The sequence below is a fragment of the Labeo rohita genome, chromosome 14, assembly GCF_022985175.1.
Source record: "Labeo rohita strain BAU-BD-2019 chromosome 14, IGBB_LRoh.1.0, whole genome shotgun sequence".
NCBI lineage: Eukaryota > Metazoa > Chordata > Actinopteri > Cypriniformes > Cyprinidae > Labeo > Labeo rohita.
In genome coordinates, this window is record NC_066882.1 from 1,862,038 (window position 1) to 1,882,717 (window position 20,680).

General features: G+C 33.8%; 1 protein-coding gene across 1 annotated transcript in view; it reads left to right on the top strand.

Annotated features, from left to right (window-relative positions):
- The window catches only part of gabrb2a (gamma-aminobutyric acid type A receptor subunit beta2a), a 55,151-nt gene that overhangs the window by 27,900 nt on the left and 6,571 nt on the right, over positions 1 to 20,680 (top strand). Inside the window, 3 exon segments of the mRNA XM_051127151.1 lie at positions 6,552 to 6,634; positions 14,310 to 14,447; positions 16,342 to 16,494. Coding sequence (XP_050983108.1) covers positions 6,552 to 6,634; positions 14,310 to 14,447; positions 16,342 to 16,494 — 374 coding nt within the window.

The window sequence follows — 20,680 nt, forward strand, 5'->3', positions numbered from 1 at the left end:
TATCAGTTCATGCATTCCCCGGGAATCAAACCCATGACCTTGGTGTTTTAATGCTATGGTTTACAGAAACACTTTCTTGATGCACATTCCTAGTATGTATGTGCACATCATGTGTATGTTCACTCAAATGACTTTTCACGTCTGTTGATGTCACCAAGTCTTCTTGTTTTTTAGCCCCTTCCCTTTAACCAGTTTTAATATAGCAACCGTTTTTCACTTAAAAACGATTGCTATGCTTTTTAACACTCTGGTGTTGTTTGCATGGTGGTCAAAAATGACGAAAAATATTGCTTTTTTCATTGAAATTAATGTACTATATTTTAGTTTGATCATGTTTTTATTTTTATTTTTTTGTGTATTTGAACCATTTCCGACAATGACTGTATGTATTTTGAAATCCATCTTTTCACACTGAGGACAACTGAGAGACTCATATGCACCTATTACAGAAGGTTCAAACACTCACTGATGATCCAGAAGGAAACACGATGCATTTGCATTTGAATTTGAAGATCAGGGTAGATTTTACCTATTTTGTCTTCTGGGAAACATGTTAGCATCTTCTGTAGCTTCTGAAGGGCAGTACTAAATGAAAAAAAAAAAAAGATATTTAGACAAAATAAGAAAAATGTACACATTTTCTTTCGTTTCAAAAGTTTTCACCCCCGGCTCTTAATGCATCATGTTTCGTTCTGAAGCATCAGAAGCGTTTGAACCTTCTGTAATAGTTGCATATGAATCAAAATCATTGATATTGTTATTTTCTACTATGGACTGTATGTAAATATCTTTTATGTGAAATCTCTTATTCAGGTCAGTACTAAATAAAAAAAAATAACATGCATTTATTATTTTGGTAAAATAACATTTTGCAGATTCTGCAAGGTGTATGTAAACTTTTGACCTCAACTGTATGTTCTTTTTTTTAGCTGATTGTATGGTACTAAATTATATTTATGTAATTGTTATGATCCATTTATTACCTGTTGCTTTTGAGCATAGACCTGAAAACTTAAAGTGTTGTAAATTTAGCTGATTTACAACAAAGCAAAAATGCTTTGGAGCATATATTTTTAATTAACTTAAGGCCTCTTTTCAAAGACTTTTGGCAGATTATTGCTTAAGTGAAAAAAATGTAAAAGTGAAATTTAAAAGAACTATAGAAGTTTATTATTATGAAAAATGCACAAAAATACAGTTTTAAATTTTATATGAAATGTGTATTTTCTCTAAAAATAACCAAAAAAAAACTATAAATCTATAAATAAATCTATATATATAAATATAAATAAATATAAATAAAATATAAATAAATCTATAAATAAAGTTTTGTTTCAAATTTGAGGTTGATATTTAAAAAAAATAGCTTTCAGATAGATTTTGTTTGGGCGCAGTACCGAATGTTTCCACTAGATGAAATTTACTTTCCATTCATTTGCAATGCTGTCATTTTTGACTGTGAACTTAGGACCATTTAACCTTTTCAAATCATGTTCAGGATTTTTTTCGTGTTCACATAGCAAAGGTCAAAACCTTCACCAAGGTTAATGCCAAAAAAAAAACATTTTAAAAGACAAAATGTACAAATGTTCTGTCAAAAATAACCAAACAACACCAGAGTGGTTAAAAAAAAATCACATTCTGGCAGTTCAGTGTGCGAAATCCTTGATCCGATTTAGGACAACCATTTTGGCTGCAGTGTTTTCAGCTCTCCTCGTCCTCTCGCCACCCTCATAATGTAATTTAGTCAGACCCCTGCGTGGTGTGTTGCAGCGCAAGCCTTAGTAAACAAGGTCGTTTGGAATAAAGGTACACATGCTGCCTTGGGGTCTGTACCCAACCCTTACATGAACCTGTGCGGTGCGCGGGGAAACCGTAGCGCTGCAGCCCCGCCAGTGATAGACGGATAGATGAAGTCTAGTGTGCTGGTAAAAAGAGCGCTCTTGAATGCATGCGGATGAGAAGACCTCGGCGTCGGTGGCTTTCAATGCAGCAAAGTAGCGGTCTAACGGCACTGGAGAGTAAACAGCTCCGACTTTTATTCCTCAGACCCTTTTCAAGCTGATACAAGCTGCCAGAGGCGTTAAGCGGCACTAAACCGGTGAGGGTCAGGCCTAGCTTCCTTCTGCTCTTAATATATTGAGCCAAGCCCTCTTCGAGCGGATACAAATCAAGCAGTAAGCAGCAGGTCACAGTGAGATGGAGAGCAGAGAAATGGAGAGACTGGGGGCAAAATCTTTTTACGTTTTTCTTCCCAACTGCTACAAATATACCTACCGTCTTTTAGTACACTAAACGTGATCAGAGCTAGAAACTAGACCGTAATCAGAGCGCTTAGAGTGGTTGGGGGCAATTATAACACCTGACAAATAAATCATATTAGCCTAATTTGACATAAAAGCACACATCCAGGTTATAATGTCATTGTTTTATTATGGATTTGTTGCTTTGTTTTTACCTTGTATGTTTATTTGATCAGTAACAATAGTGAAATATTATTACAAATCAAAATAACACTTTCTATGTGAATCTATGTTAAAATGTAATTTATTTTTATGATCAAAGCTAAATTTTCAGCATCATTACTCCAGTCTTCAGTGTCACATGATCCTTCAGAAATCATTCTAATATGCTGATTTGCTGCTTAAGAAACATTTCTGATTATTATTAATAGCCAGGTTTCCTTTCAAGGATTTTTTGCGAAAAATATTTAGCGCTTCAAAATGTTTTACAATTTTAAAAATGTCGCAAAAATGTTTTTTTGTTGAGAGAAGGGGCTTTATTGAAAATAAATGTGGTCACATGACAGAATTAGTCTATAGGCAGCGTCCGTGTTTGTGGTGTTGCTCACATTAAAGCACCATTTCTCTGTAGTTGTGCATTAAATCAATTCATATTATTAAATTGCATCTGAAATTATTTTATATATGGTAAGAAAAAGACGAGTTACCTTTTAAACATACATATCTTAATTTGATGTTCCTTTAGTACGTTGCAAGTTTTACAAAAAGTACAGATTTTTACATTAATTTGTTTTGGCTTGTTAGCTTATATTTTCATTCTTGTTTTGTTCTCGGTTCTGTTTTACCGTTAAATTTAAAGGATTTGTTTTGGAGTGAGGGGAAGTAAAATAGCATTGTTTTTCAATATGTTTGGCTGACTGTATTTTATTATGACAATGAATAGGCTGCGTTGTCGCACGTGAAACGCCGGCACAATCACTTCGATTGCCCTCCCCCCCTCTATAAAGGTGAAATACACTTACAATACTCCTTTTGTGGTCATATAAGAGTAACACATTATTTGAAACTTAAATATTTCACATTTGTGTACATTTACAATAAAAACAAAACATTGTGCTTTTGTAAAATAAAGGAAACAAACAGGATGCCACTTTTGCAAAAGCACATCCCAAAAATCAAACGAAATTCTGCATATAGGCTGCTACTTGTTGAACTTTTTTTCTTTAGTTTTGTTAATTTATTAATTATCTAGAAATATATATATATATTTTGCATATAAGCCTATTTGTTTCTTTTATATATAGCTTTGTTATGTTTTCTTCGTTCGCGGAAACGCTGCAGGCGCGTGATGTGACCATGTGAATTCTCATGTTCTGTTGTTTATGCTGCTTTTTGTGTGCATAAAATTAATTTTTAATGGTATTTTTAATGGGTCACAGCCACATAATTTATTTGTAATATAACAATCTTGCCGGTTAATGGTTAATAATGTCTTAACGACTGTCGATTGTCGGTTAGGAGAAATAAAATAACCGAAATGGACATTCCTATTTCCAGTACTGTCTAATAAAAGTTAATCAGAAAAATAATAATAATAATAATACAACTGCACCTGTGTATGAATACTGCTTGATGCTCATGATACTTGTTAATAAAAATAATTTTATTTAGGCCTATACAATTAAATAATAGCTTATATAATAAAGTTTTGTTTCAAAACTAAACCAAAACTTATGCAACAGTTCGTTTTTTTAAGGATGACGTCATCACGTACACCATTTTACTGGTAAAAAGCCAGCTGGATGGAAACAGGCTGGAGACAGCAAATTTCACGTTTTTTATGCATATTCTCTTTGTTGATAACAAAAAACTGGATGGAAACTTGGCTACTGCTGAAAACAGTTGTGCTACTCAATTTTTTGGTGAAAAAAATGATTCATTTTATTTCTCAGGAATCTTTGATGAATAGAAAGTTCAAAAGAACAGTATTTATTTGAAATAGAAATATTTTGTAACATTATAAACACCTTTACTGTCACTTTTAAGCCATTTATTATATATTTGCTGAATAAAAACATGAATTTATTTAAAAAATAATCTTACTGTCATCATTAAAACTAAATCTATTTGTGATTAATGTAATTGAGTGTTATAAATTGCCCTGTGCCAGTGCAGAGTAAAAGAGATGCATGCAGGGAAAGAAAGATGGAAGATGGAAAGAGAGAAGATGAAAGGGGTTTTAGAGATGAAAGAGATTGAGAAAGGGTTAATAATGTTAAGAGAGTGAGAAGTAGGGATGGAGGAAGGAGGTTGATCAACTCCATCTCAAACTCTTCTCAAAGCTTTCCAACAACACACTTCCAGAAACACCAAAGCTCATCAACTGGAGGGACCAATGACTCTCTCATCCATCCATCTCTTAGACACCAAAATGCACAGAGACTTTTGCTGATGATGTAGCGACCTATAAATAGCCCGTTATTTTTACCTCTGCCATCTTGGCCTAATTTCCTGATTTCCCAGAGCTCCCAGTACTTCCAGCACTTCCTGTGGAATTGTGATTGCGGGACGGTGCAGTAGCAACCTCGGGAGTATTGATGTTTTTAGCATGCTGATTTATGGCCAGGAACAAAGAGAACGATAAGGCTTGCTGACAAACCAGAACTGTATATGCCTAAAAATCTAAAGCGCAAATTTAATTGCTGCTTTTCATTAAAATCTGAAAGAGATTAATTTATTTGAAACAGATTTTTGTTGTAACATTATAAATCTTACTGATTTATAACTATACTTATCTTATTATACTTATCTGACCCCAAACAAAGAAAGAGATGAGGCTTGTTCTCACTATGCTGACAAACCATAACTCATCACATATATGGTAAAAACTGCAATAATTTAAAAGTTTAAGTGCTTCTTTAAATCAAATTTAAGTTGTACTAAAGTCACAACCTGCAGTGACAAGTTGGTTATTTTTTTTACAAAAGCAAAAGTTTATAAAAACAAGCAGAAATATAAAATGATTTATTAAAATTAAAAGAATTTATATTTATAATGTTTAATAGTCATTTATCATTCATGATGTTTATATATAAATATATATTTTTAAAAAATTCAAAGGTTTACAAAATCAAGAAGAAATATAAAATGATTTTAAAAAAAAAAAAAAAAATTTATATTTATACATTTATAATGTTTAATAACATAATAACAAAAAAGCTATTTATAATTTAGGATATATATATATATATATATATATATAAATGTAAAATGATTTAATAAAATTAAAATTATTTATATTTGCAATGTTTAATAACATTTAAGTCATTTATAATTTAGGATATTTATATATAAATAAAATATATTTATATATTTTTTACAAAATCAAAAGTTTACATAATAAAGTAGAAATATAAAATGATTTATTAAAATAAAACTACTTATATTTATAATGTTTAATAATATTGAAGTCGTTTATAATTCAGGATATTTCTATATAAATAAAATAAAATCTATCATGGTTTGCACAAAAATATTCAGTAGTGCAACTGTTTTTAACACTAATAATAATCAGAAAAGTTTCTCGAGCAGCGAATCAGCATATTAGAATGATTTCTGAAGAATCATGTGACACTGAAGAGTAATGATGCTGAAAATTCAGCTTTACATCACAGAAATAAATGACATTTTAACATATATTCACATAGAAACCAGCTATTTTTAAACTGTAATAATATTTCACTGTACTGTATTTCTGATCATTTGATTGATATTGAAATAAACGCAGCCTTGGTGAGACAATTTACTTCAGCCACTGTGAAGACTAACTTTTTTCTGCCTAAAAAAAAGAAAGAAGTTGTTGCACTCACATCCGTTGGAGAATCCAAGTAAAAGGTTTTTCGAATTGAGTTGGGTGCTAAATTATTTAAGATAAGCAGTTCTTCAGATGAAGTTTTAACAACCCACATGAAGTTCAGAGACATCTATTAAATTTTAGTTTTCATTTGCTGTGAAAATGGCATTGCTGCTGCAGTTGGGTCAGACTGATGATGTTCTCTTCTGTTTGTGCTACAGGAATGTTGTTTAAAGAATAGATTTTACAGAATTTCTGAATTATGCAGAACTTCTATATTTTATAGAAAAGCAAAAATGATGTACAGAATAGTAAAAAAGCACAAAAAGCCCATTTGTAGGTGGTGAGCAGCAGTGTGGATGAGGGAGGAGGGCTGCTCTAGCGCTGCCTCGTCTCTGTTGTCCTTGAGAAGCGTCAGTAATCCCCACAGTCCCCTGTCTCTGCTTTGCATTCAGGATCACCACCACCGCTGCCTGTATGATGGACCTGAGGCGATACCCGCTGGATGAGCAGAACTGCACGCTGGAGATCGAGAGCTGTGAGTGCCGCACCTTCTGTCCTTCTTGACCCCGCTCACATTCTCAGATTCACAGCACCAGATCTATGCATCTGTCTGTCATCATCACTAGAGGTCAAACCATATTGATTTAAGACATATAATCCTAGCAGTTTTTTTAACTGATAGCCAATATTATTTTACCTAATTTTGTTCTATTAAAACAGAAATGATTATTAAAAGCAATCAAATATGTAATTAATACATATATACAGTTGAAGTCAAATGTTTACATACACCTTGCAGAATCTGCTAAATTTTATCAAAACATGAGGGACCTTACAAAATGCATGGTATTGTTTTAGTACTGACCCGAATAAGATATTTCACATAAAAGACAGTTAGAAGGACACAAGGGACTCATGAACAACTATCACAAAAAAACACAGCTGTGGATCATTCAGGTAACAGCACCGTATTAAGGATCAAGGGGATGTAAACTTTTGAATTATTTTTTTATAAATTCAACTATTATTTTCTCTTCTGAAATATCTTATTCAGGTCAGTACTAAATATTGTGCATTTTGTATGATCCTTAAAATAATTAACATATTGCAGATTCTGAAAGGGGGATGTAAACTTTTGACCTCAACTGTATGTTGAGCTGATAACCAATATGAGGAAAGATTTTATTTTATTTTATTTTATTTTTTTATTTTTACATAAATAAATACATACATTTTATTTTTCTTAACATAAAATAATTAATGATAAATAATATATAAAACAATTATATTTATTTTTATTATTAAAAGCAATGAAATATAATAATAATAATATAAACGTATAAATAGTATATTATTTTGAAATATCATTATGTAACAACAACAAAATAATTTTAATTGTAAGATGATTTTTATTTGACTTTATTAAAACAAAATATAATATTGAAAATGATTAAAAGCAATAAAATGTATACTATTACTACTAATTTATAAATTATATTATATTATTATAAAATATGTAGTAGTAATAATAATAATAATAGTAATATATTGATAACCAATACGCAGAATGATTTTTATAATAATTTGTATTAAAATATAACATAATATTGAAATATTATTAAAATAATAAAATATGTATTTATTTATTCATTTAAATTATAATGATATTTTTGGTTTTTATTTATTTTTTTACTGATGCCATCAATACTACTACTAATATGGTAACAAATGTAATTTCATGTTTCTGTTAGACTGTAACTATGTGACACTTGAGAGTGAATGGCTGTTCAGTAAACAGCTGAATAATTTATGTAAGCGACGCATTAAGAGAGTCACTCTACCTGTGATCTTTCTTGTTTCTTGCTGAACACACAGTGCTTTAATGCTGTTTTCGGGGTTTTCCTCTGTAGAAACCCACCAAGTGCCGCCATTGATCTGTGAACCCGATATTACAGAACCCATTAAACAGGAAAATATGTTAAAAACATAGGCTGAAGCGATTATGGGTTATCTGTTACCCAGACCCGTCTGATGATCTGTTTTTCAGCTGTGCCATGACAGCAGTGGTAAATTATGCATTTACAGCCATAACAAAAGCTAATCATCTCCCTCTTTATCAAGATGAATGGGCTTTCTATTTTGTCATTATTGCCTGTAATTGTGTGTAACGCAATTTTTCTTGTAATAAAAAATGAAAGACACAGGAGAAGAATGCGAGGTCTTCTCAGTGTTTTATCTTTGTCCCTGGAGTGCTGGATTACAGCGCTGTGATGTGATGCTCCGGCACAGGCTGCTCCGTTTGATCATTAAGTTGCCAGAAGCGTTAAGCAGCACAGAAACACTGAGGGTCAGGCCTGACTTCCTTCAGCTACCAATACACTTTCTCTTTCCCCCTCCTTCTCTCGCTCCATCCCTCCATTTTTGGCTCCTTTCCCGCTTCTTCTACTTATCCCCTCTCAGTGTTATTACAGTTCACTAAAACCATAAAAACATTTCCAATACTGGAAATAAAATGTTATTTCGTCTTATTGCTAAAGCAGCATTTCTCATTTCATTAGTTTAACTTGATATGCAAAAATAGCTAATATGAAATTAAAATGAATAAAAAGAAATAGACAAAAATTATATATAGTAAAAATGACAAAAACAACAAAATTACGAAAACTTTCTAAAATTAGAATTAAAGCAAAAAGTTTTAAAATATTATATTCTATAATAATATCTCAGTGATATTAAAATAAAGCTGTTCTCATAAAGGTGTAGCAGAATTCAAAATTAGTACTCTTTTATTTTAAAAGTGTATATTTAAATTGAATTGGCCACATTAGGGTTGCCAGGTCTTGCCTGATCACAGCCAAAATCGAACCAATTGTGTTCCAAGGGAAATCAGCTATTAAAAATCGCTCCAGAATTGCATTCTGATGGGGCGGGATGACTCACTTCAACCCCTGAACTAAAAAAAACAATCCGACATAACAGTATAAAAGCAGCACAATTCTGCAGGAAAAACACAGACTTGGCAACACTGTTGAATTGAAGTTTATTTTGAAATAGGAGAGAAATTTCTTTAGTCAAAACATATATTATTACATCAATAATGTTGACTAAACATGCATATTTATTTCTTATATGTGGGTCAAAGATGTTAAGATGTCCTCATCAAAAGAAATTTACAAAAGTGATTTTAAGTCCATAGAAAGCACTTTTAAGGTTTCAAATACGTTTTTGGAGAATAAAATGTCAAAATTTGGTTGAAATAATGTTACAATGTCATTCGGTGTAACACAATATTTATGTAAAAATTCAAACATGTTTATTCTGACTTGTACATTTTAGGGTTAGGGTAAATATGCCTGACAAGATTGTTACACTGAGTGTCTTCTGTAAATTAGGGAAAAATATATGATATTTATTTTTTGCTCAGAAAAACAAAAACAAAAATGCAATTAAATTAAACAGAAAACTTTTACATTTTTTTGAAAAAACAATTTAAAGCAGTATTACACTTGTTTTTATGCTTAAACCCTTTTTTGTCTCTGACCCATGTACAGTATTTTTCTTAAATAATTAGACATCATAATAAACTTTCACATAGTAAAAACAACACAGCCTAAAACAATACAACCATCAAAAAAGATGAAATGTCTACTGTTCGATCATTTTATAAATGTTAAAAATAAGAATCAATTTATATATATATATATATATATATATATATATAAAGAGAGAGAGAGAGTATAATATATATAAAATAAACAAGAGTGTACTTACACTATGGCCATTATGATTACTGTAATTTATTCAATTAATAATATAAATATATAAAAAATCAATACAGAACTTAGAATTTCAAACATTGTTTCTAAAGTATTTCTAAAAATGTATCATATGATGCTGATGAAAAAAATGGAATGTTTTTAAAAATTCAAATTTAAATTAAAATCTAATTCAGCTGGCGCACATTTGGCAACTCTGCTTTCTTTCATTTTCTCACCCACGTTCACGTTTCTCACAATTGCGTGTTTTCCCCATAATTTTCATCTGCACGTCTGTGCTCATGCGAAAGTGAACAGCGGTTTTGTGCGGTGTTTCACACAGGCTAATGAGACACAAGCTTAAGCCTCCTTTCCCCTGATAAACTTGATTCTTGATACATTTTTAATGGGCGTGATTCAGAAGCAGATTTTAAAGCAGAAGCTCTGCGCTCGAGTCGCTCACCTCTGATGTGGATTCCAGCTCGTCTGATTCTCGCCCCTTTTTCTCTCGTTTCTTTTAAGGCCCCGAGGGAATAATGGAGCCGTAGCAGTAAAGTGATGTGATCTGTTGACAGTAATCAGCCAGTCAATTGACAGAATCAGACGCGGTGGCACAGAGATAATAGATTTAATGGAAAGTGAAACACCAGTCCTTCCCAGTCCAACAGCAGTTCTCTCTAGAGTCCTCGGCTCACTCTTTCGTGCTTTCTCGCTTTCGTCTGCTCGCCATTTAAAAGCCTTTTCAGACAGAGGGGTGAACACGACGCAACCTTACGTGGCGACGGTCTCCAAACGCTCCCACGCTAGGAAGACGCATCTTATGATTGTCACATGGCTCAAGCTCTTGTCGTATTTACATCACGTTGCTCTCTGGCCCATTAAACCGAATGAAAAAGCTGTGTTTGTTATCTCTGTCGCTGCATTAATGCTTTATAAGGCCTACAGCTTTGCTGGCCTTGTTAAGTCTGTACCTGGTTGCTAAGTCATGCAGAGATAACTCCCTTGAATATGAAGAAATCAGAAGCTCGTCGTTAATTATTCAATACACTAAATAGGTCACTGGTTCTCATTATAAGTTGCGCACAGACAAACTGGTGCAGACGGAGAAGGAACCTTAGCAAGGACGGAGAACGAGCAAACACAGAGATTCCTTCACCGATGTGGATGTGTGTCTGTTTCATAACCAGCTGTCCCCTTACATAATTTAATGATCACTTGTTTTGAAATCTAAATGTCACCCTCAATATTTATTCTGCACTTTCCATGAATATGGTGCACTTTGGTATACCGTTGGTTTATGAAAAGTATTAAAAACACGAATCCCACACTATTGGATATGTCAGATAAACTAAAATTAACTAAAAATATAACCTAGCACGAACCTAGTTTAAGAGTCTGTTCTTCCCTTTTAAAATGCTGATTTTAGTCTGTCCCACCTTAATTGCTTGCCTTCTAGAATTAAAAAGTTAACAACATAATATGCAAATTTACCAAATTACTGCCAGGGTTACTATAGTTAAAGGCCGTATAGTGGGCGACCCTACCATTATCCAGCGACTACTAAATTGTCCTTAGCAGTAATTTTGATCAAACAATTACAATTATGTGTATGTAACCATTGTTGTTATAATTTGGCTGCAACTGATACAGATCATACCATTGATATTACCTAAGAAGTTAACATATAAGGTAGCCAAAGTGTTTAATATATATGCACAGTTCAGTTGAATGATAAAGTTTACCCTCTTTAACTTTGTTATTCTGCTGTTATTGCATCTGCTTCTCCCATTTGCCCCTTTTTACATTTACTGTCACTCTATATAGACTAATACAATCAGATACAATACATTTCTAATGTATTCTAATGATAAATCGAACATTCTCTTCAATGGTATGAGATGACTGGAAGCAAAAATAGTGAATTAAGCTACAAACTCATTCATAATGCACAATGTTTCCATCTAACATGTATATTGAGGTGCAGCTCGTCAAATAATGGAGTGTTCTTACTACTTAGGGGTTAACCGGTTACCTTACCTGAATATGTTCGCAGATTTGTGTTGGATGTTATCTTTGGAATTAAATTATTTATATTTTATTTGTAAAAGTCATACTTTTTTTGCTTTGTTTTAGTTAATGTCATAAAACTAGCAAGCCACCCTGGTGAAAAAACCAGCATATGTTGGTAGGTAGGTTTTGATGCTGGTTTAAGCTGGTCCTTTGCTGGTTTTTGCTGGTCATGTTGCTGGTCAAGGAACAGCATGAACCAGCAAAGGACCAGCTTAAACCATCATCAAAACCTACCTAACCAGCGTCCCAGCATCAAAACATACCTACCAGCATATGCTGGATTTTTCACCAGGTCAGTAGTTGGGTAGTACTGACAGTGTTGTGTAAACATGGCTGAAGACGCGAAAACAGAAACAGACAAACCGAATCAATTGAGTGAATCATTTATGATGGAACCGCTCCGATTAATTCAAACTCAACTTGTGACTTCAGTCATTCAGTTTAAGAGATTCTCTAGCAAAAACCAGATCCAATAGAGCTATTCAAAAAGCATGTAGTGATGGGTGAAACTGAGCTTTTCGAAACTCCAAATCAGTCGCAAAATGATTCACTGTTTCGAAGCGCTCCTAGCAAATCGCGTATCGCGAATCATTTGATACAGATTGTGACTTCAAATCGCAAATAATTGGATTTAAATCAGGCTCTCTAGATCGAACTTCGCACATCGCAAATAATATGATTTAGATTCTAACTGCAAGTACTGCTCACTGCAGAGCCGAATGGCCTCCAGCTCCCCCTCTCCACCTCTGTGTGAACTAATGGGTGGAGTTAGGGTTAGGATAGGTTAAGGGGTAGGGTTAGGGTGTGGTTAGGTGTCTATCTCCACCCATTACCTCCAGCTCCTCCCATCTGGCTCTGCAGCGAGCACCCTGCGGAGCGAGTTCGCGAATCATTTCGCGAATGATGCCCGATCCGCGCTCCGAGTCCTGATCTGAAATGATGGTTCGCGAATCATTATTCTGATCGGGACTTTGGTGTACGGATCGCGAATCATTTGATTTAGATCCAAACTTCGAGGCAGGTTTACCAGTCATTTCGCGAATTGAATGATTCACGATCCACGCTCCGAGTCCTGGTCTGAAATGATGGTTCGCGAATCATTATTCAGATCGGGACTTTGGTGTCGAATCATTTGATTTAGAACTTAGTAGCGGGTTCGTGAATCATTTCGCGAATTTAATGATTCACGTGGAGCGCTTCGAGTCCTAATCTGAAATAATGGTTCGCGAATCATTTCATTTAGATCCGAACTTAGTAGAGGGTTGGCGAATCAGTTTGCGGATTTAATGATTCAACGATCCGCGTTCCAAATCCTGATCTAAAATGATGGTTCGCGAATCATTATTCAGATCGGGACTTCTATGCGGGATCGTGAATCATTTGATTCAGATCGAGACTTTTTATTGTAAAACCAGAGTTTTACCGGAGTTTTACTACAAGTACCTTTTTAGAGTAAATGGTTAATTGTCATAAGGGATGTGTCGCCAGGTTTACAAAAAAGCAATAAATTTCCACCTTAGGATGAATATAGAGATAGGCCTACTGATTTGTCTGCTTTAGGATTAACAGAACTTTGGATAGTTTTCATGTACTTGTCTAAATCAACTTTAAATAAAAAAGAGAGGTTTAGAACCAGATTTTTTTGTTTATGTATGTGAAATTTAGATAGCAGGAAACACAAATTAATTAAGTTATATTTTCCTATATTCTCTTTTGAGTAGGCAGGTAAACCAAAGAAAACATCTTTAAAACAGAAAGAAAAGTTACTTATAAAATGAGATTGAATGAACATTAAAAAATCTGACAAAAATGTCTATGTGTGGGTAAATGGCCAAAACAAGTGAATGACGTCTTCCTCAGAAAAGTGACAAAAACGGCAACTCACTTTCAATGTCTGAATTATTATATAATTATGTCCACATTTTTAAAACACATTAAATAAATATGTATCTTAATTTAACAAAAATAATATAATAAAAAAATAATAAATATATTATAAATATTTAGAGATCATCTGAGTGATATTTACATTGTTGTTAATTTGTTTATTGTTAGTTTATTATCTATTTTTAATCATACAAGTTTTGCCTATTTATTTAAAACAAATCTAATCTCACATTAAATTAATAGAAAACTGTAATAGAAACATTTCTTATACAGTAATATTTAATTATATACAATATTTAAATAGACCTCCTGAGGATGATGATAATCAACAATCTCTTTTTAAAGTCCCATAAAGCTTGGTTGCAGAAGGAAGTAAAACACAAAGTCAGTCTTTATGCAGAGCTCATTTTCTGCTGTTGTTCTTCTGTTGTCCTCATATGTACGGAGATGCACTCAGATGTGAGTTTGTTATAACGCACGTGTGTTTGGACCCTCCAGATGGCTACACCACAGATGATATCGAGTTTTACTGGCGAGGGGGAGACGGAGCCGTTTCGGGGGTGGAGAGGATCGAGCTGCCTCAGTTCTCCATCGTGGACTACAAACTCATCTCGAAGAACGTGGTTTTCTCCACAGGTTGAATTTATTCTCATTTGTGTGTATTGTACAGTTGGGACCATGAGTCAGATCTGTTCAAAAGTAATGTTTGATCTAGGGTGGGTGGAAGGACCAGAATATTATATGACGGTATGAGCTGTTTTATCATGATAACTGTACATATGATTTATTGAAATAATAATTTTACAAATTAAAAAGGTATTTAGATGTTTTGAAACTTGAAGTACACAAACCAAAAGATATGACTGTTCAAGACTTTTGTTACAAGCAAAAATAAAACCTGAATTCTTTTATCAGTGCTGAGTAGATTACTTACAAAATGTAATCCATTACTGATATCAAATTACATGACAAAAAATACATTTTACATTTACATTTTAGGAAATATAACCAGAATACTTTCTGATTACTTTTAGTATTAATGATCAATAATAAATTATTGATTTTGCGTGAATAATATGTAATCAATAAAAAAAGTAACTGTAATCTGATTACAGGTTTTTTAAAATGTAATATAATCTAATTATAAGTACTTGATTTTTGTAATCTGATTACATATTCCAGATTACATGTAATTAGTTACCCAACACTGATTTTTATGAACTACATTCAATGCATTCACATGCAACAGCCATTATACACATACCTATAAGCGCACAGAAGGCCGATATGCGGCGATACGGCCCCGGCCTGGTATGATCCCCTCAGTTTATGCACAAAATCATCACAAGATGAAACGCTGTGGTGCAGACATTATTGCATACATATATAGTTACAGTGTCCTTTTGCTAAACCTTGAAGCGATGTATGCGATGAGTAAGCATGTGAGTAAGTGCACATAATTTGTGTTTTTCTCCAGTCTTATTATCATCACTGGTCTGCCTTTCAGGAACAGATAAAGTCACGCAGTCTGGCTGTCTGACTCTACCCACACTCTCAGACATGGCGCTTATTATTGCGACCTGTTCTGTCACCAAATATATATTTGAGGTGGTCTGTGTTTACTAGAGATGGACCAATGCATTGCATGATTAAATTAAAATGATAAATGCTGTTCTACTTATTAAAGAAATCTGAATATAATAATGTATCAGAAAAATATTAAGCAGTACAACTGTTTTCAATAATACGAAATGTTTCTAAAGCATCAAATCAGCATATTATAGTGATTTCTGAAGGATTATATGACACTGAAGACTGGAGTAATGATGCGGGAAATTCAGCTTTGATCACAGCAATAAATTATATTTTAAAATATATAAAACAGTTATTTTGAATTGCAATAATATTTGACTGCTTTTACTGTATTTTTGATCAAATAAATGCAGTCTTCTTTTAAAAACATATACAAATTTTCTATAGTGCAATTACCAGTATTGGGGAAAGTTACTTTTAAAAGTAATGCATTACGATATTGCGTTATTCTCTAAAAAGTAACTAAGTAATTACTTTGTTACTTTTTATGAAAAGTAATACGCTACGTTTACGTTACTTTTGCTTTTTTTCCTCATCTAGGCTGGGATTGCTTGCTTGTTTTTAAATATAAAAAAGTTCTATTTTTGTGCATATGTAAAATTTAATTTGTACTTAAAAAGATATTTGTTATTTAATAGTTTTAATTGTTGCATTATGTGTTATGTTTGTGCATTTACAATTTCTCTCAACATGGGACAGGAGTGCTGTCAGTCAATAAATGGGAAAACAAAGTAACTGGCATTACTTATTTGAAAAAGTAACCCCAATATTCTCTTGTAAATTAAAAAGTAATGTGTTACTTTACTAGTTACTTGGGAAAAGTAATCTGATTACATACCCCCAACACTGACAATTACTGCCATTTCCAAAATGGTAGTCCCTCGATGTTACCATCGAGCATGAATGAAACTGTCCTTCTTTGTCTTTTTTGGACCAGGTTCTTATCCACGTCTGTCTCTGAGTTTCAAACTCAAGAGGAACATTGGTTACTTCATCCTGCAGACCTACATGCCCTCAATCCTCATCACCATCCTGTCCTGGGTGTCCTTCTGGATCAACTATGATGCTTCTGCTGCCCGTGTGGCTTTAGGTGGGACTTCTGATCATGTGATGTGTGTTATTGCTGGTTTGTTGGGCTTATGATGACCGTTTTAAACTGTGTCTTTATTTTGTATGCTCCGGGATCAGTTACAGTGGTTCTTTGGATTTCCAGTACTTGTTTTACAGGCTCTTTTCTGTTTGCCTCTCAGTAATACATCAGCGACTGTGGTTTTGCCAAGATGAGTTTCTGTATCAACATCCTTGTTGGTCCTGGAACAACATTCCTATATTGTGCTGCAGTGAAGGCATAATTTTGTAGGCCAACCTGTAAACATCAGTCTGGTTCCCTCAACAAAAACCCAATAGGATTTTCATGTTGGCTTTTGGATTATTGCAGAAAATAAGATCTGTGACCAACAAAAGTTTATGAATCAAGATAATCTTCACAAATTAACTTGCATTAATGCATGTGTTTGAAACAACAAGGCTGTGAAAGTGAACTAGTAAGAAATTTTCCTGTTTGGCACAATGGTGTTTAATGTACCCGGCAACCTCTGTAGACCCAATTAGCCAATTGTTAGGAACCGTCTTTTAAGTAGAATCTTAAAGGGGGTTTTACTGATGTATTTTATGGTGTAGAATAAAACTTTAAAATATTCTGAGTTTGTGTTAACCGCAGACCTTATTTTAGACATTTAACCAACAGCCAGTGCTGGGTAGATTACTTATGAACTGTAGTCCATTATGGATTACAAATTACATGTTGAAAATTGTACTTGTTAGCATAATCTGGATTACGCATAATTATTAGGTAATGTAGTCTGATTACTTTTAGATTACTTTTTACATAACTCGTTGATCACATAGATTTGAATGTGATTATTGTGAACCATATCTATAAAAATAAACAACAGAAAACAAAGAGAAAAAAAATATTGAGCATTACATTACAGTTGGGATTCCCAAACTGGGGTCCATGAAAAGATGAATTAGTGAAGTCATAAAAATGTCAAAAGCTTGGGATTCCCTACATTCCCTACAAATATTAATATTGCATAGCCAACATTTTCCAGGTTTGAAATATTTTTGTCCAGACTTCCACTATTAATAATTAGTGAAGGTCGCTGGATATGATGAAGACATAGTGTTTCAGCTGTTCATTTCCAGTATTTAGTAACTTGCATAACTGATTTTTATAAGTGGTAGATTTAAAAAGGATTAATAGATAATTAATAAATTAAGTATAATTTACTGCCATTGTGTGAATAACATATAATCATATAATTTAAAAAAAAGTAACTGTAATCTGATTATTTTAGTATTTATCTGATTATTTTGATAGTATTTTAAAATGTAATATAATTTAATTACAAGTACATAAATATTGGAATCTGATTATGCAATCCAAATTACAGGTATCAGTTGCTGCCCAAAAAAAAAAAAAAAAAAACCCATTGACTTTGGGACAATAGAATCATAAATTTAAAAAATGTAAACTAACTTTAAAGTTTTAGTACTAATTCCTGCAGCAAACCTTAATTCCTGTTAACAAATCTTAATTTATCTTTCATTTATAGTCAGAAATGGGATATTCCTGCTAGATATCTCAGATTTCCAACCATAGAGGTGTTCCTTTGCTTAACATTCGAAAGATGACAGGAAATCGGCACTACGGTTAGCTATGCAGGTGTTCAAAGTCTTCTGCCAACCAAATGTCAGAGAATAAGCGGTGATATGCATTAATTGTGCAGGTGTAAGATTTTCAACAAATGCTTGATAAACGGGTTACATCTTATAATGCTGCCGCTTCAACTCATTGATTCACTGAATTTGCTGAAACGTGATTTCATCCCCCAGGTGTCGTCATGTTCATAAAACATCACAAGTTTGCAAGTTGGAAGTCCAGTAGTCTCGCTAAGACAGACTTTTAATTAAGGCCATACGGTTTGGGACCTGTAGTCACTTCAATTGAGCAAGGAAAGCCTACTTTAGTAGGAGGCAGTCTGAATGAATGCTTGCCGGAATAGTAATGTTTTTATTAATATCAGTACACTAAAACCTTACTACATATATCTGCTTCACGTCGTGCCTAACAATGCCCCTTATCTGTTATAATGTCACTGTAAACCATGGCTTCTTAAGGCTTATTGCTTCAGTCTGAAAGGGAAACTCCTACAAATGCATATCCAGTAAGGTCAGCAGCAAAATGACTGTCCATGCCTTTTCGGCACTAATTTTTCACTGTGTGCCTTCCCAGATAGCACACTCACGTCTGCAAGTTGTCTGTTAAAGATCACTTGATCTGGAATGTATCTGCTGTGTACAAACATCTGACAGACGTCTGTAAGATGTCATTTTTACATAGATTCTAAATCTTAAGACATCTAGTATACTTCTATTTGACATCTGATAGGAAACGTCCTATAGACGCATTGCAGATGAGCAAACACTCTAAAAAATATGTCTTGTAAATGCAGACGTCAAATAGATGTCTCTGAGATGTAGGTGTGCTATCAGGGTTTAGTTGTTTAACGCCAAAAGAGCTGGTATTACATCTGACCCTGAAGGACTGGTCACACTACTCTTTTCATTCCACTGACTTCCAATGATACGCATGCGAAGTTGTTGCCCATTTTGTTGCATTACAAAGTTCAAGTTTGGTGCACTCTGACCTGCAAATTCGTATCATGTGAGACCAAAAGATGATCGATAAATCATGGCATGACCTTGTAGCTGAATTAAAAGAGCAAATTTACAGTATTTATTACTGTACTTGTTATGTGTTGAATTAAAGTACTTAAAGAGACTGCAGCATCCAAAGAAGTTTTGCATGCTCAATGTTTTGTGTGACCTCAGCTTAAGACTTCTGACTTGTGCCATATGCATCATGCAGTCTCCTGCAGTTTTCCCATGTATGATCAACAAAAGCTGCTGATTCAGGAACATGTCTTGGCAAAATCAATCTGTTCCCCAAAAGGAGAATTGCTTAGAGGTTACTCTTTCATTTCTCAAGAGATGAGGTCCTTTGCTCAGATGTTTCTTGTAGTATTTGTTGAGACGAGTGTGAGAAATGTTTGAATGTTTAAAAAATTCTAAAACATCTGAAACTCTAGAGGAGACAATCACGAGATGAATCTCCATTTGCTCTTCAGTTTTTCTCATTGCTGCGTGGGAGGAACTAGATATTGCGGTTGTGCTTTCCTTCGGGCAGTACCTGCCTGTGCTCCAAAAGAGGAGGCTCAAATTGCAAATGAAATTGTATGATGCTTGGACTCAAGTGGGTCTTAAATCTGCCTCACTCCAGTGAAGAAGCGGCGCTGCCAGTGCTCCCCTCCCTCCCGCTCCAAACTCTATTAGGAGTGCTCTGTAGCCTCTGCTGATCTGCGCTGATGTATTACTGCTGATTAAGCTGACAAACTTTCCTCTGGTCGCTCTTTACTGACGTGTTTTATGTCCAGGGCCATGTTCCTGCCATTATGACAAAATGGCTTCTTCTGACGCCGATACTTGGGGGGGAAACGGCAGAGAATAGATCACTGATGATAGGGAGCCGGGCCTTTTGTGTTTGGGTGAACTTGTCAGAATGAATCTGTCTGCAGTGAGGGGCATGTGACAAGCAAACACATGTCTCAACCTTGCTGTATTGTTTAAACAGAAATACAGCAGCTCTGTTACAGACTCGACATCTCGTTTTCTCTACGTGGCTTCAGAATGAATTGATTGAGCTTTCTGCACTGAACGTGTTTGCTATGTATGTGTGAATTTCACCAGAGATGATGATGAACAAATTAAACATTTGGGAATTTGGGAGGAATGCTGATGAATTGTTCTTTGACTAATTTGGCAGATGGTTGGAGGTGATCTTAGAGGCAAAAATCCATCAAAAAAAAAAAAATAGATTTGACATTTTATAATACATATGCACCGTTTTATAATACATTAGAAAATAAGTCAATCTTTTTATTCAGCAAGGATGCATAAAATTGATCAAAAGTGACAGATATTTATATTTCAAGTTCTCTTTAAAATAAATAATTTTCTTTTGAACTTTCAAAAGAACCCTGAAAAATGTATCACTGTTTCAGCAAAAATATTAAACAGCACAACTGTTTTCCAATTAAATCAGCATATTAGAATGATTAATGAAGGATCATGTGACACTGAAGACTGGAGTAATGATGTTGAAAATTCAGCTTTGATCACTGGAATAAATTGCATTTCAAAAAATATTCAAA